The sequence below is a fragment of the Empidonax traillii genome, unplaced genomic scaffold (genome assembly GCF_003031625.1).
Source record: "Empidonax traillii isolate 1590-97213 ecotype Southwest subspecies unplaced genomic scaffold, ASM303162v1 scaffold355:size2308892, whole genome shotgun sequence".
NCBI lineage: Eukaryota > Metazoa > Chordata > Aves > Passeriformes > Tyrannidae > Empidonax > Empidonax traillii.
In genome coordinates, this window is record NW_020955548.1 from 1,966,056 (window position 1) to 1,993,677 (window position 27,622).

Here is a 27,622-nt window from a genome sequence, read left to right on the forward strand (position 1 = left end):
CAGTTCCATGTTATAAGAGCACTCATGAGGGCTATTTCATGGCTTTGCATTATTTCAGCCACAGTGGCGCCGCAAGAGACCCACAGGAGACATCCAGGAACACAGCACAGAGGCAGGCAGTCTGCTCCACTACCTCTACTGAGGTAGCAATTACAGCAAGGGCATAAGACAGCTCCTGCCACTTGTTGTTGGGATCTCTGGGAAGCACTTGTTTATGTGAGAAGCAATTTAGAAACACACCCTGTGTACAGTCTCATTCTTAGAGAGTATCGACATCCCTCAGGAATTTTGCCACGCCTACCAGTATAAATCTGGCATAGAAGATACGAAGAAACATCCATCAAAGGTATTGCACCTCGTATGTGTTGCAGATACCTGGTCCAAATACACGAGCTCCATCCATCTTATCACTCTTCCAGCCCCACACACTTCAGCTGTGAAGGATCTAGGAGAAACTCTCTACTTGCTGAATGGGACAAACAAAGAACTCCATACTCTCTGTTCTACTTCTCAGGCAGCAAAGTGACTTGCCACCAGTTTTGTATTTTAATAAATATGAAATTGAAAAATAATAATTCCAAGTTGTTCATTCTTATTGACTCATATTTGTTTCAGTAATAAAGTATGTCTGGAAAATAACTATTAACAAATTAAAATTATGTACTATGTTAATAATACAAGTGTCTACTTAATTAATGTGTTTATTATCACAGTTATCTGAAAACAAAAGGTAGATTAGATTGCTTCTGGCACTAGCCTGAGGGGAATGGTAAAACAGCCTGGCTCCACTGCCTACCTTCATCAATCAGAGCCCTGGAAAGCTGAGCAGGTTGTGACAGTGCTGCTGTCACTGAAGGAACAAGGGACAATGCTGCAGAACGGGTAGCAGACCTGCTCTCCAAAACTTATTTTCCTCACCATCTATACATTTAGTTCAAATAAATCCTTTGTTTTTTACTAAAGATTTCCATGGAGACGTAGTAAGAGTCTCCTTCCAAGAGTCCCCTCTGCCCTGTCTTTCCAGCAACACAAGCAGATTGGCACAGGCCAATTTGTCTTCAGCAATGTTCACAATTTGCCTACACGGCTCAGGAACCTTTAGCAGCCTTCAGTAGAGCACTCTGACAGCCTAATCTAGGATTTCTATGCTGCTACCAACAAAAACTGGAGCACCATTTGTTGACACTAATGAATCAGAACATTCAGAATCATCTAGACATCAGATCCAAGAAACAGATGTTTTCCAACATCTTCCCTGGTATATGAATTAGTACTCACTACACGTGACGGAGATCATGGTCTGCATCACAACAAACACGATTACCTTAAATAGAGTATCAGACATTATAAAACAGTGTCAACACAGAACGTCTTCATCTGTCTGTACTATGAGAAGTAAATCTCCATGATAAACCAGATACAATACAGATTGCTAAGACTGGGGAAACAAGACAAGAATACAGCATTCTTCTACAAGAGTGAAAATCTGGGAGGAACAAGCCTGAAAGTCTATATGGTAGAAAAAAGTGAAAGACTGAACTTGTATAGCAGCATGTTCCAGATATATTTTGCATTTTCCCTTTAAACTCAGCTTGCATGAAAAGAAGCACAGGGACAGAAATACTTATACAGAGGTAAGCAAGGAACCAAACAAAAGAATTCCTCTTAGTTTATAAAAAATGTAACACCATAAAAGCATGAGTGCATGTACTGAACAAGATCAAAGACCCTGCTAGCCCAGCATCCCGCCTCTGACAGTGGCTAAAGCTCTTTTACAGAACTAAGAACACAACAGGCAAATGCATTAATCATTGAGAGGTTTCTATGCTCTCACCAATACTGACAAAATGGATGACAGAAGGTTATACCAGCCCGTAGGTATTAGCCCGAGGAAACAGTGTTTTATGGTTTTTCTAATTATGTCTTTTTTTTCTCTAATAAACTAATTGATTTTTAATTAAGATATCTGAAACTTGTTGAAGACTTGTGCATCAGGGAAGGGTGGTTCCCACAAGCTGCCTCTTGTTCTTAAGAAAACACAAAGCTAGGAATAAGAGGTGGTCTAGTTACTGCATTAAAGGAACTGCAGACGCAAAGAAGTGAAATAGCAGGAAGAGAGAAACTGTTATAGAAGGAGAAAACACTTGAAATTATTAAATCTCAAAAAACAATCCCCAATCCATTATGAGCTAAACTTGTATCCTGAAATTAATGGGTTTTGACATTCAAAGTCTACAGTGATTGCTTTTTCATGCATAGAATAAGATTTCATAGCATAGGTGGACACGAAAATGGAAAGTTATAAAAACATTTAAAGATTGCAAAAAATATTTTAAAGTCACAAAACACACTATGAAAAGAGAAGTAGTCACATGAATATATAGGCAGCTCATCAACTACATACAGAGACTTCATCACATAAACTGCAGTGCACAGATGAACCTCTGGACCTGTACGGATCACTTTGTAACTATTATACCATATAAATTAACATCAACTAACTCAAACAAAAGTTGACTGAACATTCTGTTGATATTTTACATATATCTAGGACACACTCATTGATGAAATGTGAAATTCCAACCCAGAAAAATGGCTTTACCTTACCAATGGCTGAGGTATTCCCTAAATATTGCAGAAGAAATTCTATTCCAATTAATGCTCTTGAGGTTTCCACACACTCATGCAAACTGTATTTTTTCTTTTTAGTATTGACAGGAAATTCTTCACCACTGCTGAAAACTTCTGGAATTACATACTGTTTTTCAATATACCAGTACAGAGAATTTACATGTATTCATTTAAATCAGCAGGACTCTGTTGCATATCCTCTGGATGAATATTGGAAAACACTGTCAATTGGATATTTCAGAGCTTTCTTATTTTCAGAATTTGTTATAAGATGTCATCATCTTTAGTATGTTATTCTGGAAACTTACTTAGAGGTAATGAGCAGGAAATTTGGCATTACTTTCAACAAAATTCTCCATAATTATTTCTAAATCACAGTACAAAAATATTTTTCCACTCCATGATTTATGCAGCTTGTGCTCTTGTACACTTTCTGATGACTCAGTATTTCAACAGGCCCTCATGACATTATTTTCAACTTTCTATGTGCAGCTGGAGCTGGTGGGCCACATATTCCGGGACTATCTACAGCATCATATGAAGAATTATTAAGTCAAATCATGTGTGATATCAGCATATACAAAATAAGAATTTTAATGTCTATGCCATGTACTATACTTCAGGACCGAAGCAGATTTAGTTTTCAGTAACTGAATATGAGCTGTGATTCCTCTTTTTTGTCTTGTTCCAATAACAACTACTTATTTGATTTTAACTACAAATAACTTTTCCTTATTTTCAGTCTTTTAGCTTCTCATTAAGTGCCAGTCTCTGTTTCTCACTGGACCATAATTTTAAGAAGACCCTGTACTTCTTACAAAGTTTGTATAGCACCTCACACAACACCATTCTACTGTTTATTAAGAATTTCTGGGTATTCTGGAACTTGCTTTGCTGGGTCACCAAGTCTAAACATGGTCTAAGAAGAATAGATATTTTCGACTTTCAGAGCTCTTAAAATTTGTGAGTGAGAGGTCTTGCTGGAATACAGGTCCCTGTGAAGAGACAAGACCACCTCAGGAGACCAGAAGATTGTCCAAAGAACATGTCAAGGGCAATGATTTGTAATTAAACACTGAAGAGCAGGATGCTATGTGAGTACAAAAACAGTGGGAAAAAGAAGAAAAAAAAACCAAACACAACATTTAGCAGGATAAGCCTTGCTCTGGTATGTCAACTGTTTGCATATAGGATAAAGTGCTTAGACTTAATTGGAATGAAGTAAAGACTAAAATTGAATGGTATGTCTCATAAAGTGTGAAGGGTAAACAATATGCCAACAGTAGGAACTACTTAACTGAAGGGGAATTTCAGATATATTTCTGGAGGGAAAAAATCTCACCTAAAAAATCCATCCAGAGACATATTGTACTACACCCTGATAACAAGTAATGTGATGTGGTAGAGAGACAAGTGATAGAGTTGTAATTCAGTGGTAGTTGTGTGTAATGAGTAAGACCTAAGAGTGATAAACTTGGATTTTGTTACAGTGTGGGGAATTACAGGATTGCACATTAATAATAGTGACATCATTATTTGCTAGGCCATTTAACTGATTCATTAGATTATTAATAAATAGTTGATTTAACAACAAACATTGTAGCCTCTCATTTCAAGCCTGCAGTTGAGAGAAATTAGGACCTTCAGTTTGCTTGATCTCTCACCTTTGCATCCTGTGAAAGACATTTTGGAATTACATGTACTAGTCTGCAAAGTCCATACCTTTGGGATGAGTTTCACCACTGATTTCACAAACTTGCCTAAGGAAAAATGGCAACATTTTGTTTTAGCTTAAGTTGGTGAAAATCATTAAATAGGTCAATATTATTTGAAGAATAGTTTGCTTTATGTGAGTTAAAGCTGTGGTTTACATGGTCTAAACGACCAACTTTCAGCAGAAAAATATGATAAAAGTTTAAAACCAAACCTTAACTAAATCAGTTTCTATTCACATGCTCAGGCAAGCCTATCAGATTTTCTCATGCATGTGTGGTAGTAGCACCCACCTTCCCCCGCAGCTGACATGTGGAGATGACCAGCCTTTTGTGCCCTCCTTTTTGCAGACCCCTCCGCGATGGGAATGAGAACAGAATGTCTTGGTCAACAGAGTCCTCAGCCAGTGGGGGCCTTGGACCAGAAATGTTTCTAGCCCGTGACCAGGTATGACCTGGGGCTCCGACATAAGCAGGTTATCTGGGGGGGGAGCCCTGCTGGAAATCACCTGGATATGATTTTCCTTGGAACAGTGGGTCTGTGAGGAGAAGCCCTCCCCTTAGGGCTGGGATGCCAGCCCAAGAAGACTTACAAGGGCTGAGTGCCTTACCCCTTTCTTCTGGCTGAGTGACTATTTTCCCCCTAGATAAACTTGAGTGAGCCTTCAAACTCTGGATCTTTTGGGTAGCTTTTGAGTAAGAGGCTTCATGTGCATGAGAGTGTGTGTGTGTGTGTGTGTGTGCACACTTTGTGTAGTAAAATAATCCTGATGAGTACACTGAAACTGTAACCTGTTACATGCCATGGGAACACCATCATTACCCCCCTTGCTCACTAGTTTTGGCCATTGCACCTAGTTGCAAATTAAAGCTAGACTTTGTTATCTGAGTGAAGTTGTTGTCTTATACCTCCATGACAGCATGCTAACAGTTGGCCAAGTCCTTAGCTCTCATGGACTGCTGCAATTTCGGGTGGATTTGTGTTGGACACAGCACAATTCTCTCCTTCCCTCTTTTAGAACCTTTTCTGCATTAGTCTCACAGCACCTGCAGGGACTTTAACAGGGGCTCATGCCCACACAGTCACAAAGTCACATTCTCAATATATTACTTCTACAGTGAGGGGTGTTTAAGATTTTGATTTTTTTTTTTTTTAAGACCTTTCCTGGTGCTCCATGGGATTTTTCCCAAGGCTGCCCAACCTTGGCAGCTCTCCCTCAGGTGGAAGACCTTTGGGCCACATCCCCTGGTACTGCTTGTCCCTTTCCAAGGCTAGATTTTGTTGTTGTTGTCGTTGTTGCTGTTTTCGGTGAGACAGGCTTGAGCCTTCTGGCTTTCTGCTCCTGCACCAGTGCAGGCCTTGGTGCTGCACTTGTCCTGGCACAGATTCAGTCCCTGCCCTTGGGCCAGGCTCGAGTGTGAGGCTTTGCACACCCTGAGGGTCACCTGGAGCGCCTGGACAGCTCCAGTCACTCATGGTTTGGCCCAGGAATCACAGAACCACAGAACATCCTCAGCTGGGACCCCCGTGGATCATGAAGTCCAAACCTTAGCCCTGCACAGGATCATCCCCAAGAGTCACACCGTGTGCCTGAGAGGATCATCCAAACTCTCCTTGAACTCGGTCAGCCTTGGTGCTCTGTACAATTAGCCAGGTGGGGGTCGGTCTCTTCTCCCAGGCAACGAGTGACAGGACGAGAGGAAAAGGTCTTAAGCCATGACAGGGGATGTTTAGGTTGGACATTAGGAGGAGATTCTCACAGAAAGGGTGATTAGGCATTGGAATGGGCTGCCCAGGGAAGTGGTGGAGTTGCCGTCTCTGGAGATGTTTACGGAAAGGCTGGACGTGGCACTCAGAGCTATGGTCTAGCTGACATGGTAGCGTTCGGTCACAGGTTGGACTCCACGGTCTCAGAGGTCTTTTCCCACCTAACGGCTCCTGCGATCCCGTGCCTTCCCTCTCGGCGCCTCCCGGGGGCGGATCTGCCGCAGCCCGTCCCGCAGGCGGCGGGCGGTGTCCATGGAAACCGAGCGCACGCCGAGCGCCGCCTCCTTCCCTCCTTCCCTGCTTCCCGACGGGCCGCCGCCGCCACCGCCATCATGATGCTGCTGGGCCGCGGGCTGGACGCCAGGTACGGGGCTGGAGGCCCGGGGGAGCCCCGGGGTGCTGCGGGGGAGGCGGCCCGGCCGCGGGCAGGGCGCCGGGGCCCGGCGCGGCGCGGCGGGCGGAGGCCGATGCGGGCCCAAGTCCCCCTTAGCGCATCTGCCCGCCCCGTGCGGTGCGGCCGCCTCTGCCTCCCTTCGGGAAAGGCCGCAAAACTTTTCTAGGCTTAGTATGCTTGGCAGAGATGAAGTAAAGATGTGCCGATATTTATTTGGGCCTCTCGCGGATAATTTTGTGGCCAACTCTAAGCGATCATGCATAGTGACGGGGGAATAAAAATTTTCACACCCCTATAAGGAAATGCAGTGTTTTGTGTCTCCAAATTAAATACGAGTTGCATGGGAGTATTGTGAGATCTGAATTGTAAAGGGGGTGAAGAAATGTGCTTAAGGCTTCCCCCTGGGAGGGGAACTTTCTGACATAAAGACCTTCCAAGAAAATAGGATGTACCTTTAACTGAAGATCTTAACACATAGTATTAATTTTGAAAACCAACTTCGTTAGTACTTAATGAAATTCTTACTTTTCCACTCACTGGATGAAAACTTCCCTATTCAAATGGTTCTGTGCTCCGGCATGTTCTGGAGGACTGAACAACTTACTAGGATTTTTTTTTTCCTTTAATGAAATCTCTTTTTAACAGTCCTCTAGAGTGCTTGCCATGAAGCAATGCAACTGGGTTTTTGCCCATAGCATAACTTTGGCCTGAAATACTTTTCCTGAAATAAAAGTGTTCTTTGCTTGAATTGACTGCATTACTGTTCATTCTCAAAATACTAAATTTCTTCCAATTTTTCTGATCTTCCCGTGTCCTGATAGGAAGTCAATATTTAAATATTGGTCAGCAATATTGAGGTAGCTTAAGGGAGTTTTTGTTTCTGCCCCTTGCCAAGACAGTGGTATGAGTGAATTCTCTTGCTAAGAATTCAAGCACTTCACATGAATAGTCTCATCTTAGACTATGGAGACTTCTTAGGTCCCAGTATGTGGAAAAATAACTTTTAGCTAAATTGCCTTGTAGCTGATTCAATCTGTCAAAAACTGTCATGAATTCACACAACCATCAAATGATGTAGGAAAATGAAAGCAAAATACAAAGTGAAATACATGAATTATTTGAATGACTTATCTAGATCATTAATAATGAAACATACAGGCATTTGGATCAGATTAATTAGATTTATGTAATTTAAAAGAAAATAATTTATTAGTGTAATGAACGTTCTTTCAGTGGTACAGACTGTTCACCTCTGTATTTGTGTCCCTTCACTTTTCTTCTTTAATTCTCAGCAATATTTATCCTTTGTGGTGCTGACCAGGAGCAGATTGGTACCTGTTAATGATTTAAAAACCATTTAATACCTTTACAGTTTGTCCTCTGCTGCCTAATTTCTCCAGTCATTGACTTGCCAGTTTAGATTGCAGACTTGTGCAGGAAGCAGTGGTCTTGGGAAGGTCTTGACTGAGACTTCAAGTGTTACCACTCTGTCAGTAATTAATACCAATAGTAATAGTGAGCTTTTGCTTAAATACAGTAAGAAAACCTCCAAGCAGATTTTTGTGATTTGCGGTTTCCTCTCTTGGATCTCTAAGTGTAAATTCTGCTTTTTTTTGTTGTTTGTTTGTTTGTTACCCGTTCATAAATAAGCACATAGTACATCAGACTGTTACAATATTCTCTTTTTAAAAATAAATGTCTGTTTTGCACTGATTTGTGCCCTTCTTATTTTTCACTTATTTTTCTTTGGTCTCCAGGGACAATCAGACTAGGCAAATACAAGATGCTGTTTCAAATGTGGAAAAACATTTTGGTGAATTATGCCAAATATTTGCTGGATATGTACGTAAAACTGCCAGACTACGAGACAAAGCAGATCTTCTAGTAAATGAAATATATGCATATGCAGCCACAGAGACACCAAACTTAAAAGTTGGACTGAAAAACTTTGCAGATGAATTTTCCAGACTTCAGGATTATCGCCAGGCAGAGGTACAAAATTAAAGCTGTACATGTTGTGTTTGCCATCTGAACTTTTCAGTTACTTCTCTGTGATTAAAAAGGGAAATATATACTCTGCAATGACAAGAAAAACATAGGAGAAAACGCTTCTAAATATGTTAACATCTGATCAGAGTAGGCTGCTAAAGTACTCATCATTTACTTCCCTAACAACTAATGAAAACTAATGAATGCAATTAGTCCTGTTGAAGTCAGCAAAACTATCCCTATGAACACTTAAAGTATTTGAGACAGAGCAAGTTTTTTAATGGTCCTAGAGTTTGGATTGCGATTTATGGTTAATAAAGTGTTCTTGTGTGACTTGAGTTGTCTGGCAGCAGCTGAGGTAAAATCAGTCATTTTCCTTTTGTTGAGTCTTACCAGAAATAGTATGGAAGAGAATGCTAACTGGAATCCTTCACTGGGCACTGATATCCCCACTGATAGCCCCACTGAGATGCTGTCAGGGACCACTGTAGATTTCTTAAAGTTTGTAGTTTAACATTCAAAGTACAAACTTGGTTTGGACAATGTGTGACTGTGTAGTCACGTCTGCTAGATGAGTGAGAGTGTTTGTAAAGGAAGGTGTTTGTGCCACTTACACATCTATCTGCAGGGCCAGTCAAACTGTAAGGTATGCTGCAGGATTCCAAATACTGCAACTTAGGACAAAATAAATTCATTCACATGGACTCAAACTAGTTTTTGGAGAATGTATCTATACTTTCAGTAGAGTGTAGAAAATTCCCATTTATAGTTTTGAACAGCTAAGACCCACTGTAATTCAAAAAAGAGACTGAAGTAACATGCACTTTGTTTGGAGCCTTACTGCCCTAATCCTTTCTATTTTATTGGCAGTTCAAGTGAAATTGATTGACAGTGCACTGGTAGAGTACATAAAGGAAATACGTTTGCTCAGTTGGCATAAATTTTAGCCCAGTTTAGAGGGAACTTTACATTCCTAATAGAGGTATGCACCTTGTCCTAATCTGGCCCATCTGGCCCATAAGTCACTGGCAGCTTATGCTGGGGCTGTTTGGACAGTGTTGTCGGGTTTGATGAGCAGGTCTTATCCTATTGCCTGTCTGACCATATGTAGCTGTTTTTCTAAGTAGGAGACCTGAAACAAAAATTTAGATGCACTCATCTGTGAGAACATTTCTGCCTTTTACACACCCTGTTATTAATATTTTTACTGCATTCAGTACCAATGATGTTGTTTCCGTTATTTTTAAGAAGTGTTGCATTTTGTACAATATATTTGATAGCAAATCCATAATCTATCTGTAAGTGTAGAGCAAATACATTGATCTTTAGATAGAAAGTTACAGATCTCCAAGATGCAGAGTTTGATGTATTTAGTACTCAGTTGTTAGAATCTCAGTGTTTCGTTTATCCTGATGGGTTTTCAATTAAGGAAAAGGTAATTCCACTAGAAATCAGCTTGATCTCCTCAAAATACAAATTGCTTATTGGCTAATATACTTGACTGTAGTTTTTACAATATTTTTAAAACTATCTCACTATTTTTTCAGCATGTATGGACTAATTTCTAATAAGATAAGTCACTATTGTTTCCTGTTTCTGCACATCATAAATATGGATGATTCTAGTGGCCTTGTGATCTCTTTTGTAGGTCGACAGGCTTGAAGCCAAGGTTGTTGAACCTCTGAAATGTTACGGGACCATAGTGAAACTTAAAAGGGTAGGTTAAACATCTGTTTTCTCACAAGGCACATTTCAGTGTTCTGGCCTCTCAGTTGAAAACTTCTGCTTTAGGGGGGGGAGTGGCGCTGATATTTCATATTGCAATAATCAGTCTAATTATGTAGTAATACATCTAAATTGAAGCTATATATATGTTGGAGGAAAAAGCTTTGGTGTGAAGACAAGGATATTCAGGCTCTTTGAGCACAAACAAATTCTCAAAATAGGCATTGTGGATAGTCTAAAACTTCTTGGATAGTGTAAATAATGTAATTTATTATTGTTGGGGGGTTTTTATTATTATGATTATTATTATTATTTCTATTATTCAGATTTCCAAAAGGTGAATTATATGTAATACTTTTGCCTCTTAGTCATCAATATGCTGCCTTTAGCAGCTTTTCTGACTCAGAATTCCATTCTACATTAAAGTTCATGATTTATAAGACACATTTGAAGCAGATATATAGATAGTGGCCTAAATCCCTCTCTGTCCTGTTAAGTCATCATGATGACCTGAAGATACACAAAAATCTGAGGTCTCTTCATTCACTATATTTTAGAAACAGTGTTTATAGGGGTTTGAAATGTTCCCTTAAAATATCTGTAAGTTTCTTTTCTCCAGGAGGGATAAGCTTGAGCAAGTAACATTCAGTAAGCAGATACTAGTTTGTAGGACAAAAGTAGATCTTCATAATACTTGTATATTACACAGAGAATACCTTAATCCTGTAAACTCAAATCTGTAATTGATGTATATCTGTACCATAGTCTATGTAAATCAAAGTATTAAATTATTATTCTTTGATGATATTTTACCTACCAAAATCTCACAGTGTGTTCATCATGGTTAATTTGAGTATGTTGTGGCATTGCATCTCAAACTAGCATTTTTCATATGTTCCTGTTCTGTATCTTTTCCATATGGTGAAGAACCGAGTACAGTATTTGGAACTTACTCCACAGCTACTTCACTTGGAGGTTGGAGAAACAATTGTGAAGGAAATGCATCCTGCACTTGAGTGGGGTTACATGTGGTGGTCCTTAGCAGATTTGTAGAGTATAGAGCCTAGAATCTGGTATTCTAATAGTCATTATAAAACCCAGTTCGTGAGATCTAGAACTGAGTGTTCCATGGGATATAAATGTTGAGGGTGGAAGACAAGCTTCATGTGTTTGTGGCAGTATGGTTGCTGAGGAGACACGGTGCACTACAGCAGTGCCTGGGGTTTGCAGAGCATTGAAGGAACGGTCTCTTGAGGTGCATTGCCACTGATAGCCAGTAATGCTGAGGACAGAAGCAACTGAAGCCAAGTCATCCTTTGCAACAGTGAATGGCATTTCCTGTTGTTTTTGCCTTTCAGAATGCCAGAAAGCATTGCATAATGTTTATTTCAGCTACAGTGAAGAGTACAAGAGCATTCTTAAACTGTAGGTGGGATTAACTATTTTATCAACACACCTTTGAACTAAGGTTTTGCTAAAGATATAGGCCATTAAATGGTTATTTTTTTCCCCACTGCACGTTAACCATAAACTGTGGTTAAAATTTCAACTGTCTGGTCTTCAGTTATCATCTCTAAACACTGGGACATCTTTAGTGAAAAAGAAAGTTTTGTGACTCATAAATTTAGCACAAGTTGTAGGACTGCTTTACCTGTAAATACCTTAGCTAAGTAAAACCTGTTAGAACATGTCATTATAGCACTTTGAATAAAGGGGATGTTCTCACTGCTGGTCACTTACTGGAACTGTTCCAGGATGTACACAAGAGTATTTCTGTGCTTTGTCTAAAAAGGACTTTTGCTATTTCTGTGGCATAAGACATCATCATCCTGTGCTACTAAATGCTCTAAAGAGGCCCAGATAATCAGAGTAGTGTTGTCCTTTAACTGCTAATGCAATAAAATTGTTTCATTCACTTGTTCCGGTTTATGATGCCAAATAGCTCTTCAATGGATGTTAATATAATGTTCTTGTTCTGTAATGCAGCTTAAATGTAGGATTTTAGGATTTCTTTCTGTTTCATTTTTCTCTATATCAATCTTCACTTTTCTACTTTTTGGCAACTCTGTTCCTGGCTCCTTTTCTTCATATAAAACAGGACCTCATAAAACCAAGGTGATCCACGTGCAGAAGAAAGGATTGGTTTGCTTTAATAACTTCAGTGACTGAAGCAGGTAACAGTACAGTGATGAGGCTCTGCCGGCTCATTGTCTGGTGGACAGACTGTAGCTGTACTTCTCTATGGCTTGAAATTAGATGGGTGACCAGAGTTCTTACATGTGACTTGAATTCATAGTTAAAAGCCAGAGGGACTATGAATAATTTTCTGTTCTCTCTACCTGCTCTTTTACTCATTGCCTATTCCATTCCATTTCTCCTTGAGTGCAATTAAAGCATATTTTCCAAAAATATGTCAAAGCTTGGTCTGAGGACACTGAAGGGGCATGTAGGACTGTTTGTGGTAGTAAGTGGTGAGTTTGTGGTGTATTGTTTTAAATGAAAGACTTCTAATCTCTGATTCTTGTTATATGTTCCACTGAGATGAAAGAGCTCTGTAATGCTCTGAAGTTTTTTCTGAATGAAGGTATTTAGATGCTAGTAAAACCAATCTTTCATGTTTTTTTCTGTTAGCTAATAATGTACACCTTGATTCCTTCTCCATAATCACATTTTCCCCAGCTTTTTAGTATTTTTACAGGGTTTTTTTCTGCACCCTTTTCAGTTTTTCAACATATTAGACAAAATGTGCATATAACTGTGCCCTACTTTTATACGTCCAAAACTTGTGTATAGCTTCACCAGTGTGGCCACAGTAGTGCTAACTCTTTATCAGGTATTGGCTAGTAGAGAAGTACATTTCATGGTGGCTGAGGCTACAGAAAACAGAGGTAGAGGAGGGAACTCTATTATTAGTATTTCCAAAGTCACTACGTGCTAGGAAGAAAATACTGAATTTTATAACAACTCTAGAACTTTGCATCCTGAAGTACATGAAAGTCAGAACCCTTTCAGCCTCAGCTTTAAATGTGATTGACTGTTTTAGATGGGCCTAGAATTCAGTGCTGTTAACAGGCTTTAGTCATTAAATAACACTAAACATGAAGCTGTGACCATTAGATACAAATCTGTTTTGTTCTGTTAAAAAAAATAAATAATTTTTCTCTTTCTCTACCTTTAAAGTTTAAAACTCAAAACAATAAAACAATAAAAAAAATTCTATTATTGCTTTTCTTGCAGCTTCATGGTTTTGATAAAGGGAAAGCCCTTTCCAGCAATGTTTTGGATGACCTTAAAGGTGGTGTAAATTCCCTTCTGAAAGAACAGCACTAAAATTAGTTTTGATGGGGTAAAGATACAAGAGTTTTTATTATCAGAAACCAGCTTTGTCCCCCCCAAAGGGGAAACAAAATGAGTCATACACAAGGACATACAGACAGACAGTAAAGACAGAAACAAAGAAGAAACTGTGTTTTTTGACCCTGACCTCATGTACAGACTCATTATTGAAGGAACACAGCACTGTGAAACTTGGCACGCTTGTGCGTGTCACTGACAAGTGATCTGGTCACAGGGTCACAAAACTTGCTGAAAGTCACATCCTTGGTTGCATATTCCTCTGGGTAAAGGAGACATACAAGCATATTAAAATTCTGAAATCCAAGGAAGGAACGTAGACTACTTCCTAATATGATAGTTTCTAATAGCCCTAATTCCCTCCATTCTGAAGTAGTAGATAAATGGGAACTGGTATTTTTAGAAAAAAAAAATTGTTTGAAATGCATACTCAACTTCTGGCTCAGATTTTTTTAAGACTTTTGGCTGTATTTCTGCTTGTTCTAAACTACTGCTCCTTTAAATTGAAGCCATAAAAGTGTATGTCATTTCTGATACCAGGATCAGGGAAGTGATAAATATCTGACTGATAATCTTCGATCCCACGAATGCTAAACACTCTGCAAAACACAGTTTTATAGCATGAACAAAAATTTGAGGCTGGTAGGTAAACATGCTTAAATGGTCAGAGGTCTTTGTAGAAGTACATCCTTTGGAAATGAGGAACAAAAATATTTATCAGCAGTTTCTGTCTTTTCTAAATCACTAAGTTTCATATTCTCCAGCTACATCATTACTAGGCTGTGTCTTGTTTCCAGTGGTTTTGAATACCTTACTAACTGCATATATAAAAATATGCAGTTCAACCCTTTCAGCCATAGATTTTATATGGTACCTTGAAATCTGTGTAGCATAGAATTATAGAGTTGTTAAGGTTGAAAAGACCTCTAAGATCATCCAACTGTTAGCCCAGCACCACCATGTTCACCACTGAACCATGTCCACATCTTCTTGAACACTTCCAGGAATGGTGATTGTACCATTTCCCTGGGTATAGCCTATTCCAATGACTGACCACCCCTTCAGTTAAAAAAATTTTCCGAATATTTAGTCTAAACCTCTCCTGGTGCAGCTTAAGACTGTGTCCTCTTATCCTGTCACTTGTTGCCTGGGAGAAGATATCAAGCCCCACCTGGCTACAACCTCCTTTCAGGGAGTTGTAGAGAGTGATAAGGTCCCCCATGAGCCTCCTTTTTTCCAACCTGAACATCCCCTGCTCCCTCAGCCTCTATTCATCAAACTTGTGCTCCAGACCCTTTACCAGCTCTGCTGTCCTCTGGACCAGTGGCAGCAGTTATGTTTTCTTCGTAACTTCTGACTGGTACTGGCTGCTTCCTGCTTTGTTATTTTTCTTACCGATATATTTGATGCCACTTTTTATTTCTGAATGCCACCTATGTTTCTAAGCCAGGAATGGGCCTACCTTCTTACTGCTTTGGTGATCTCAGCTTTTGACCATCTGCTATACTTGTCATGAAAAGCTGTGAATATATTTTTCTTCTGCACATTTTAAATTATAGTGTGTGCTATAGAGAGCTTGCAAGGTGCTAAACTCCCTTGGTCCCCACTGACTTCTCTTTCAGAGGATCAATTAACAAGATAAGATTTGTAAAATCTGGTTTTGTTTAAAGCAGAAGTTTTGTCCGTTTTCTAGGCAATGCATGTATGAAGGGAAGTATATTTTGTATTATCCTAGTTTTATTTCAAACATGTCTAAAACATTTTTATTTCCAGGATGATCTTAAAGCAACTTTAACAGCAAAGAACCGAGAAGCCAAACAATTATCTCAACTGGAAAAGACACGTCAGCGGAATCCATCAGATCTACACATTATTGTATCCTGTTTTTCTAGTCACTATGACAAATATTTTTAAAATTTCTAGGGAATTAAACTATTGTGTTTAGAAAGTAGTAAGAAAGTTGTAGCAATAAGTCTCTTTAGAGGGATTATCTCCAATGTCGAATCTCTTTTTAAATTTTATGATGAGTTACAGCTTACAATAGCTGCTTTGTTACTTCTTTTTGAATTGAACAGAAACTATTAATTATTTGATATATTTATGCAGGAGAGGTAGGCATAGTTTACTAGGAATTTGGAAGTTTTTGAAAATAAGTGTAATCAGACAACTTCTTTTTTATTTCTATGGATTTCTTGTTTTATTGTTTTTCTTCCTGTCATTTTGGTAGTTGCTGTGCTTCCTTGTACCTAGATGGGGTATGAGTTTCCTCCAACTGCACAATGAAGTGTGAAAGGAAAAGTTGTTATTCTGTTAGTAGAATACTCGACTACTTTTCCTTTCCAAAGACCACTCACTTTCCACAGTATACAGAATTTCCATTAAAATCTCATTGAAGTTTCAAATTCTGAAGCAATCAGAATATAGAAAAGGCCAAAATAAAGGGGATCAAGGCAATCCTACTTCAGTCTCTTTATGCCTACATAGTATGTTAAAGCATTTTAAGTTCATGATGATGTGCTGTTTACTTTTTATGACACTCTGGTGCTGGACTCAGGAGCTAAGCAGTCCTATTCTTAGTTGGATTTTATCAACTTTATTTCAGAAATTAGGATCTTTCTAGTGACTGGAGCATGGGAGTGTAGAAAGTGAAAATGATTGTGATGGTCAAATGCCACACAGGAGAATTACATTTTATTTTTGTCTCTGCGAAAGAATTCACATCTAATATTAATCAGATCAGTTAGATCAAGTGATGACTAATTTGAATGCCTTCTATAATAAAGACAGATGCATGTCAGCTATAGAGTTAGAACTTGAGCTGTGATGCAAAGTTCTCTTCTGTTGGAATTAAGGGAGTAAACTGGAACAGTAAGCTTTCTCCCCAAAGGGACACTGGTCCCATTTTCCTCTCTCTTGAGCAGTAGTTTTTTCATGGGAGTGTCGCTGGCATCTAGTTAATTTCTTTTTGTCTCTTTTGTCTCACAAACACACTTCTGTGGCTTAATTTCTTGTAACACCTGTGTTTTCTGTGGTTAAGGCTTTGCCTGAAGAGTTATAAAATCTCAGTAGTCTGTTTTTGCATATGGCCAAAGGCACCAAACACTGCATATTTGCATTTTAAAGTGATTGACACAAAATGTATGAAAAGGTATTAGGAGCAGGAATATGTTCTTTTGCTTTTGAAGATGTGTGCAGGTCAGCTTTCAGGTCTCCGAGAGGCTTCACCACGCTGGAGCACAGTAGTTGGGCTCCTGCAACTCTTCTCTTATGGTCAAGCAACTGTGATGTTGCAGCAGCGAACAACTTTGACCCCAGATAGCAAAGGATCTGTACTCACTCTCATCTTACAGAATGGGGGCAGGGTGGGGGGTAGTACAGCTTTAAAAAGAAAACATTACCAGATTTTTAAAAATATAAAAATACATTTTTTTATATCCAAATTTTTTCCCCTGAAATAGTCTACCTAAGTTGTCTAATTTTTTGTTTTGTGGGTTTTTTTTAATAAATAACCAAATCCTCAGTCCAAATCGAACAGCTGTCCTGAAATGTTTTGGTCTGGATACTTAAATTCTAGCAAAGCTGTAACAAACTGTAATGTCTTTGAGCCAGAAGCTTCAGGTAACATAACAGTAGCACTAAGTATACAGAAGTTTTGAAATAACTAAGTTAAATAGTTCTCAGCATATTAAAAGTAGAAGTGAAAAGACATATTTTAATGAATATTGGTTGTTACATTGCCCTTTTTTCCTTCACTAGTATTTCCAGTCACAGGTGAGTGTTTAGAAGAGAAAATATCAAACTGCTGTTGTGCAAACTATGGAGGCTCTGTGACTTTAGACATTTCACTCTACAACAGAGAGAATTCTTTCCCAAAGCATCTGTGCACAAAATCTGGCCAGTCTATTTAGGATGTGTTGAGATGTATTCGGAAATATCACGGAAATAACATACTGTATTTGTATGTGTAATGGCTGCTTATGCAACTTATGCTGCCTTCACTTACAGGGAGTAACTGATTGAACTAATAGAGAATACACAAAATGTCTTTTTTTACTCGGTTTCCCTCTTGTGTTTTGGGCAAAATCAAGAAAGAGAGGTGAACAGGTGACCTTATGTACTGCTAAACATTGTTACCAATTTTTTTTGCCCAGTAATGGCAGAACTGTGTCTGTGACTTAAAGCTGTTTTTGAAAGATTGTTTCAATTTGATGATCCTGTAATACAAGGTTATGAGATTGTAATCAAAGAAGCAAACAGAGCATACCTTATGCCTTAGGTTTCCATATGCGTCACACTAAAAGCTAGATCACAGGAACTGGACCTGTGGTGTCTATTTAAAAAAAAAATCCTCTCTTAAATTGCAGTCTTTTAAAAATGGGAAGAATCCTACAAGATGATCATAGAATACAATACTTGATCCATATACTATTTTCAAATCTCAGCACAAAATGGATTTGTGATGATACTTACTGAGCCTACAGAAATTTAGACCCAAATTTTGTTGTCTTCAAGTGCAAGCTCTTACATCTGTACATCATTATTTTGTAGAAATATACAGTTCTCAGATTTGACATAACCAGAATAGTTTCAAGATCTTTATTTAAATGGTAGTGTGCATTTTTATAAAGTTCATAATTATATGTAATCAAAATAACTATCTACATGCTTTTTGTAGTAACAAAATAAGAAAAACTGTGTATTTATGTGTTAGGGATTGGTTGATGTGTCCCCATCCCAGTGCCCTGTTGAAGACGTTTTCTATAGAATATTTTAATAGTACAAAAATACTAAAAATATGAAATACCTGAAATGCTTTTGGATCTAGAAATTATAACAACTCTAGCCTGCATATTGAGATATTGACAGGAATAGTGTATGAGTTTTGGCTGCTGCTCTAATTGTCTTTTTAAATAATATATTAAAACTTAATAAGAGGAGGTTCAGGACAGGATACTGGAAGAGATTCCTTAAGGACCAGCAGGTTGATCTGCACTTGAAAACAAGGGTGATCTTTTCTGCTCATCCAGTGCACTGGCATGTTCAGTCCTGCCTTCTCCTTTGAGGAAGCTTAAAAAAAAAAAAAAAAAAAACACCAAGAACTTTTCCAAAGGGTAAACCCTTGTGCTGGGTTAATACCCGGACCCAGTCCCTGTGTTGTCAATGGGGTGTCAGGGCTGGCTCAGTGAAACTATCAGATAATTATTATGGAAAATGGATCAGGGCAGAGGGACTTTCCTGACTGGCTGCAGCTGGTCATTTTCCATGTTTCACATCAAAGTCACAAGAGTGTAGGAGACAGCTTTATATGTTTATTAAGCTACAGATTTACAAATACTGTAACACAGATATGTGGTGTTTTGAAAAACCAGACTTCAATGTTTTCATGGCAATTGGAGCAAATAGCTTTGTACCAAATACAAGACTAATTTCACCTTGGTGTCACTTTACCAGGCTGAAAGTGAACTGCAGAGAGCAACACTGGATGCTACTCGAACAACTCGGCAATTAGAGGAAACTATTGATAATTTTGAGAAACAGAAGATAAAGGACATCAAAGTATGTGTGCTCACATTTCAGTATGTGACATCAATTTTATCTTGCATAGTAAAATTACTATAGTTAAGTCTTGGGCAAGATTAGCAACATTTAATATTCACTTAAATGCAAACCTTGTGGTATTCATGAATATTTCAGAATCATAGAATTGTTAGGGTTGGAAGGGACCTCTGGAGATCATCTAGTCCAACCCCCTTGCTAAGACAGGGTCACCTAGGGCAGGTTACACAGGAACGTCTATAATCCAAATACGAGGAGATCTGAAATTAAAAAATCAGTTTATTATTCTTACAGTTTGTTGAATTCAAAATTTTTCTGTATCCAGTTGTTTAGTGTCTGCACCTTTCAAGAGCTGCTGTATTCTACTTCACTAATAGCTGCATTTTTTAGTGGAATGATATGTGGATTAATATCAGCAGAATTAACAGAAATAGTGATAAGTCAATAATATATTTATCCATGCTGAAGTATGTGTACATTAGTGCAGGTAAAAGTTTTACTGATGCAAAAAGCAGAGAATGTTCAGTGACTGCAAGCAGTGAATGCTTTAATTTCTCTCTTAATGTCAAACATTAAGTGTCATAAGTCCCAAAGACTACAGTGACTGAAAAACATATGCATTATGTGATCTCATTTAATTATAAAATTGCTTTAGTGATTTTTTTTTAGGGAGAAAGGGGAGGAGACAGACAGACTAAACAGGAAAGAATAAACATGGTTGAAAAACCCAACCAAACCGATCAGAACTTGATAGTGAAGTATTATGAAAAAGATTGTGATTTTTGAAGATGTCATAATTGTGGGAGGTTTTCAATATATAAAGAATACTTAATTATGTAAAATATATAATTATTTGTAAATTATAGATATGTATAGAATTTACAGATAACTTACCCCCAACCTGTTATAAAAGATTGTCTTCAATAAAGCAAAAATCCACCAACTACATCTTGTAAATACATACTGGGGTATATCAAGTGGCTTTTCACCATGATATTATTCCTAATGAGTCTCCACTTTTCAAGCTTTTACTTAGAATTTATAATGAAATAATAACAACTGCATAAGTCATAGCCCAGCCAGCATTTATGTTTAGTTTCTGAAATTCAGGTCTGACTGCTTAAAATCCTAAGTATTGTGCAGTTATTTGTATCATAGAAGTAACAGGTACAGAACTCAGTAATTTTTTGAAGTGGAAATGTACTTTACTGGATTAAGAAAATCTTTGTTTTCATTTGCTTTTAGAACATCTTTTCTGAATTTATAACTATTGAAATGTTGTTCCACGGGAAAGCTTTAGAGATCTATACTGCTGCCTACCAAAATATCCAAAATATTGATGAAAATGAAGATTTGGAGGTAAGAATGATGAAGATTTGCTTTTCAGTATACTTCCTGCCTAAAAACAGTTTTCACACTTGGGCTATACATGTCCCAGGCAGAAAAATGCAACATGTTTCAGGTTCCGAGAACAAACTTCTTTTGTACATCAAGCCTTTTTTTGCACTTCTCCAACAAGAGCATGCAGGTTTATAATCTCAGAGAACACAAACAAACAGAACTGCAGTGGCAATCTAACTGTTCCCACAAAACACAGGTGAGAGATTTTTCCAAAATTACCTGCGACTCCAAGCTCAGCTATTCACAGAACTTCATTTAAACTATGCCACGGCAATCTTGTACTATTCTGGTTTCACAATTAAAATGTCATGTGACACTAATTCAGAAAAATCCTTTAAGTCAATACTTTGTCTTTTGCAACCAAATTTCTAATCTCATTTTAAATTTTCTGTTAATTGGACAGTTATTTACTTTCCATAAAAATACTGACTGTAATTTGCTATCTCCTTGACTTTAATAAAGTCTTGCATGAATAGCTTTATGGGTTATTGGAAACAACTTGCAAAAATGATGGATTTACAGTCTTCCCTGTATTCTAAGAGGTTTCCCAAACTTTTCTCAAGCTGTGCATCTCCTGCACATTTCAAGTAAAATTTTTTTGATGCAGCTGTGACTGTCAGCAAGGATTTGCTTGTGAAGGGGCTAAAAGCTCATCTTTCTGAGAAATGGCGAACCTGAAGGTAGTTGCTGGGGTTCATACCTCTAGGTTGGCCTGAAACTCAACTACATATCCTGGTGAGAAACCATTGCAGTTTTCTATGTGTAAATGCCTTCAAGTCTCTGAAGAATGTTTACTTTGACCACATAAGTATGTTGATGTGTCTCAGGTTGAGAAAGGATGTTGTTTCAGCTAAAAGTGATCAATCCAGATTACAGCAGATGCATACCTCTAGATCAGGTTTCATTGTCCACTGCTGCATTTCTGCTAGCTTCAGTCTAGGTGATTCTTAGCTTGCAAGCTATATCATGGTACCTGAGTCACAGCTTTCTCCACTTCAACAGGTTTTTCGGAGCTCACTTTATCCATCGGACTATCAGTCTCGCCTAGACATAGTTCGTGCAAATTCCAAGTCCCCCCTGCAAAGAACTGCCTCCTCAAAATCTTCACTGAGGACAGTACAGGTAAGACAGAAAAATGACATTACAATCACTGTATTAAAGCTCTATTTAGGATAGTATTTTAGCTAATGTACATGGATCCACTATCTTCACTTAGTTCAGGACAGCCAGAAAGGTAAAGAAAATTCCAAGGGTATAAATATCATATTAAGCTCTTACTAATGCAGCTTTATCATTTGAGAGAAAAAAAATGTGTGTTGCTTACTTTTGAAAAATGCCATTTCCAGAGATACTGTTTCTTCTATCAACAAACTGTGGCAACTTGCAGAGAAAAACATTTAAGAGCTTATTTGAAAAGGAAGTGACATTCTTTAAATAACACTTGCGTATTCTTAGTCTCAGTATCAGATTCTGGAGTGTGATTTCTCTGCCAGATCCTAACTCAGATTAGTGATATCTTGTAGCAGCAGAGCAAACCCATGACCAACAAACCTTTCCTTTTATACTCTGAAAATTCAGAGCAAGTGAGGAAAAGGAGGATGATAAAAATGAGTGAAACAAATGGAAACAGTGCCACTGGTTTTGGGCCAGCTACCTTGCAATAATCTTTGGCACTTGTTTGCATCAGTAAACTTGCAGATACTGCAAAATGGGTTAATTATTTTTTCTTTACTACAGCTGTAATCCTGTAACTATGATGATTCTTACCAGTGTTTCAGTTAAGACAAAGATAGCCACATTTAAAATGTACATGTTTTATTTTTCTTCTTTGGATAGAATCATGCATTGATATTGTAATAAGGAAAAGTTTTTTTGACTTCATACACACTTTACACCTTCTCAATACAGAAAGGATCAATTATTACAGTTGAGCTATTCTGTTGAAAGTGAGTTGAGTCATCTGAAAAGATAAAAGAACCCAGTGATTCAGTGCATGAAATACAGCCTGAACTCTGAGTAACCCACCAGTCTTCTCTATCAAACAAGCAAATTTCATGTTCAAGCTACTTCAAAAAATGTGAGAGAGAGAAAACCCAAAGCAACAGGAAATGAGTGTATGTACACTGTGATTACTCCCAGAGATGGAGCTGAACTCCATTCTGACTAACTTGCAAGTTTACCTAGACCTCTCTTGTTATAACTTCAGGTGTAATGTTCTTGTAACATCTCATTGGAATATCTGAAAAGAACAGGAAGTCATCGAGACTTAAAGGAAAACTGCAATACATTTCAAAATAATGTTACCTTACTTGGCTGTGCAGTGTATCTGCAGAGGATCATATGGCAGAAAAAAAGGAGTGGAACACCCCACTAATGCAGTTACTACATTTTTCTGAACTAGGGCAGTCAAGAAGGGGCAGGCAGCCTGTTCCACACACTCCCCATGTTGCCCTTTCTGATTCTGCAAATAGCGTGTTGTTGAATTACACTAAGGGCCCTACTCTCTGGAACCCACCAAACATCTCATGAGAGAAAAAAAAAAGCCATATGCAGAAAAACCTTCAAGTGACTTGTTTTATCTTTTCTGGGGAGCTTTCACTCCCAAATTTTTCACAAGTCTAGTTTCCTGCTACACAGTTATCCCTTACTAACTGTAAGGCAGCACTTTACAATTTCCAGTGCAAAGCAACATAAACAATATGGTAAGCAGTTCACAGAATCACTCAGCCTAGGGTTGTGGGGCGGGGGAGGACAGACACATACATGCCAGCACTAACCTGTAGGTGGGGGAAGTCACTGCACACCAGATGGGATAAACTCTGACAGTAACACAGTTCAGGTCTTTCAGAAGATTTAAGGCATACCATCCTTGAATTTATTTCTGGTTCTGTGGACTAACTTTCTTATTTGTATATTAAAAATCTAAATTAGTCCTTAAGCTTGATACATTGTTTCATAAAGAGCTACCTCCTTCATTTTGCACTTTACTTGGCAATTTAGCCTATCATTTTCTTTTAATGATTCAAGTTGGTATATGCTGTATTTTTAGAACTATCGCAGAAGAAAATGACATTCTAGATATTTTAAGTCAAACTTAACTACGTAAGGTTTATCTACATGCACTTAATATAACAAACTGCTTTGCACTGACTCTCTAGTACAGCAAAGTATCATTCTAAAAGTTATTGAAAATGGCTGCATCTGAATGCCCCAACACTGCCCACTGCCCAAGACATGAGGAAAAGATTGCCATGCAGTGAAACATGGAGCTGAACAGCTTAAACAAGAACAGTCATCACACCTACATGCAAACTCATAGAATTAATCTTCACATAAAATTATTTATGAGCAACAAACTATCAGATTTCTTTTTTTATTATTATTATTTTAAATTTTTTTGGCATGAAGTAATCAAAAATTAAATTTTCTAGAATGTTCTAGTTCTGTGGCACAATAACATGGATTTAAACTGCCTAATTTCCTTGCAACCATCAGTGATAATATTTAATGTACTATTTAATTAATTACAGCATGGTCAGAGGTATTTTGTCTGAACACAAAAAGGCCATAAAGCTAAAACCAACATCCTTTATTTCAGGAAACAGGAAGGGGGAGCTTTTCTTCAGAAATATGATGCAAGTTCTGTTTAAGAATTTCAGATACTCTTAATGAGGGAAAAAACCAGGAAAATTAGTCTATCCCATTGAAATGACACTACCTTAACAAGGTCAATCTGCAGCATTCCTTTATCTCCAATTACAAATCAGGGTCATTGTCTTTTTTTTCTTTCACAGAATGAGATTGCTGGTTTAGGCATTTCAGCTCAAGTTAACCCTGCTTCACCCAATGATTAAGTGCATTTTCTGTTATGTTCAGGAATTTGTAAGCAAGCATTTGCTTGAAGCTAAATCATGCTTTGTGAGCATTAACAAGACTAAAGATTTTTCTGCTTTCATTAGTTCAATAATTGCAGTTTGCTTTATGCACACACAAAAATCTTGTGTTACAGACGTGGCTCTATGAATTATAACATCTCAGAAGTCAATTTAATAATGAGCATTTAAGCACTTTTATAATAGGAGGCTATTTTAAAAAAAGGCAAGTTTTGTCTTCAATACAGAAGTTTTATCACTGTATGTGAGAAAACACAGAAAATATAACCAAAATTAGAGTTGCAGATGCTCTTAGAGAACTGCTGAACCTCTCAAAAGCATTCAAGATGACTTGGATAACTATCTTTAATGTTCCCTTTCTCACGGGGAAAGAAAAAGAACATCATATATCCTACATTAAATTGTAAATGTTGCATTGTCTGTGAAGAATCTATCTTCAACAGGCATTAGACTGAACCCTCGTTAGGAAAAAGTACAGACTGCAGAGTCTGCCAGATGAGATGAAAGCTTGGCAGCTGGCACTTGTTTTTAATGTTTGATGAACCAAAGAAAGGAGACTAATGTCATTCTGAAGGGCAAGCACTGACGGGCAGGGAAAGAAGTTCATCTGTGAATGAAGACTTTTGATAAAGTTTGCCTACTTCATTCTCAAAAAAAGCAAACCTAGAGCAGCATAGTTTTGAACTGACATCTTCAAGACAAGATTAGGCTCTAATACTCATCTTCAGCCTGCTGTCTCAACAGCCAACCCAAGAACAAGCATCTTATTGATTTTTAGTATTAAAGGGATCAAAGTATAGTTTTCCCAATCCTATAATAGTCGTCATGACTATGGGGATTTTTTTTTAGCTTTTAAAAATCATTACAGTATTTTTATTCTGTGCCATGTATCTTTCCATTGGCTTGCATGTTATGAAGGGTTAAGGGACAAACAACTTACGCTCTGCCCCAAACAAAAAACTATAAATATTTAGACTGGAAATGCCAACAGATAATTGTTTTTCTTTGAGCAGAAAAAAACACTTGATTTACTTCTGTTGGATTTTTGTTTTGGCAGATTTCCCGCAGTATGCTAAGAAAAGATGAAGAGGAGGAGGAAGATGAGGATGAGGAAGAGGATGATGAGGAGGAGGAATTTGATGCTACTAAGGAAGTGAGATAACAAAGCTATTCTAAGAGGGGGTTTTTTATTAAGGGGGAAAAAATCCCTTTACTTAAAAGCTTTTGTGTGTTAAAATTTCACTGAGGCTGTATATTTAAAATTCTAACAGGAACAAGAATCAGCACTAATTCTACAGTGCCAGACAACAAATGACCAGTTTCAAAGAATGGAACAAAGTCTGCTGAAAATGGACAATATCAGTAGTTAGAAAATGAAATATTTAAATAGAATCCTGTATTATATTTGCATAAATGTTGTATTGCAGTCACATATTTGCTTAAACTTACATACACAGTGTCCAAAAACTGCACTAAGCTGACTAGCAATTATGAACATAAGGGTTTGCTGGTTACTTTGCCAATATATTACCTTGTTCTTTAGCTAAACACCTGTTCCATTTAGTAAGTCCTCTAGCTGTACCTGTCATAATTGGGTTTATACATCCTAAATTAACTGTAGTAATCAAGAAACGGTTTGCAGCAACAGCATGTTAAGATTTCACTGTTACCCACCTTGGATGGCAGAAGGCAGGGTGAGGTGTATTGTTTTCTCATTTTCATTTTCCTCAGGCTTTCCTCAGGCTAAGATGACTTGATTCCTTTACACATACAGAATGAATGCTCACAAATAAGGACCAAGCCCAGTGTCTACGTTTAATGCTGCTTTGCTTTTAAATAAAAGTGCCTTCATTATAAAATTAGTGGATATTTTATGTAGTTGGTGTTTATTACATTAGCTGACATGGTATATATCGTTCAAATTTCATGTGTTTAACTACATGATTCAGTTCCATCAAACACACAAGAAATTACACATTTTGAGTGTAATTTCTTATTCTGTTTGGAGATGGTGATACACATGTTCATTTTTTAACAGTGTACAGCTGTCTGCCAGAAAGCTGCTACTACACTGTTCATCCCCAGCTTTAGTTAAAGAACAAACGCATGTATAAATATAGACTTTGAACTTGTTGCTGGGAAAAAAATTTTAAATTACAGAAATAAACCAAAAAGTACATTTATAGCATTGATGCTGCCTCCACTGATGCCAAATATGCAATGCATACCTATTCTGATGTGAAAGAACCAGGTTTTGCCAAAAACTAATGTGATGAAAACATCACAATAAAGGGCTCTGTTTTAAACCCAAAAAATAATTTTACACCAGAATTACTTACTATTGACAAGGAGTAAATACGAATGAGTACAACTTTAAAAGTATCTAGGTAACTGATTCCCATCTATTTCAGCAACTAAGGTACTTTAATAAATATTTGTATCACAACATCAGAATTATGGTGTTCACCACTTTACCATTTCATACTCCAAAACAGATGGCAACCTTCATAACAATACCATGTTTTCATACCATATACATATGTGCAAATAGTGATTATTTGTGTACTATGCCTTGAAAGGAATGCTGAAAAAAGGCAGCCATGTTTAATTAATTCCTCCCTAAAACATTAGCAGCTAGGGTAAGAATGAGGGGTTTGTTTTCCTGAGCAGCTTCAAATTCCTTCTCACTGCCTCACAAAAAAAGTCAACTTCGGGAATTACAAAGTTCCAGAACAGGAGAAATAGAGTGTTGGGCAACTTTGTCCTGCATGTACGATGTCTTAAGTTTGCACGTTGCACAGCAGTTGTGTGACCTTGAAACTACAGATGAAAAGTCCCTGATTAAAATACTTTAGAGCCAGAATAATTTAGAACATAATTACAGAATTAAAAGATACTTCTGCAAAGATTTTTCTCGTGGCAGAAGTGCTTGCTGCAAGACTGAAATTACTCGCTCACATATATTTTTGACTACTGACACCTAGACAATTTAGGCTTGTATTCATTCTTGCTAAGACTATTTTGCCACTGTTGAAAATGCTGGCACATCCCTTTTGGGATTAAGGGTTATCTTCTACTAAACAGACTGTGCTGCTACAGCTTCCGTGAACGCCTCAAGCTGCTTCAGTAGGTGATCACTATTTCTAGTTCTTGACAATAGAGGCTGTTCTCCTTTACATCAGAATTTTTGGGCAATGAT

At 37.7% G+C, this 27,622-nt stretch overlaps 1 protein-coding gene and 1 long non-coding RNA gene across 2 annotated transcripts; one reads left to right on the forward strand and one right to left on the reverse strand.

Annotated features, from left to right (window-relative positions):
• Nucleotides 1–6,005: 6,005 nt before the first annotated feature.
• FAM92A (family with sequence similarity 92 member A) lies at nt 6,006–26,282 on the forward strand. Its single transcript, XM_027892520.1, has 10 exons — nt 6,006–6,475; nt 8,263–8,497; nt 10,143–10,211; nt 15,347–15,448; nt 17,339–17,344; nt 19,025–19,129; nt 20,375–20,488; nt 21,533–21,652; nt 25,481–25,576; nt 26,155–26,282. The coding sequence occupies exons 1-10, from the start codon at nt 6,219–6,221 to the stop codon at nt 26,173–26,175; spliced, it is 1,125 nt and encodes a 374-aa protein (XP_027748321.1). The 5' UTR covers nt 6,006–6,218; the 3' UTR covers nt 26,176–26,282.
• On the reverse strand, nt 18,863–23,779 carry LOC114061754. The gene is made up of 2 exons (XR_003572201.1): nt 22,415–23,779; nt 18,863–19,389 (listed from the first exon to the last, which is right to left on the reverse strand). It is a non-coding gene; the product is annotated as an uncharacterized LOC114061754 (long non-coding RNA).
• Nucleotides 26,283–27,622: the final 1,340 nt, after the last annotated feature.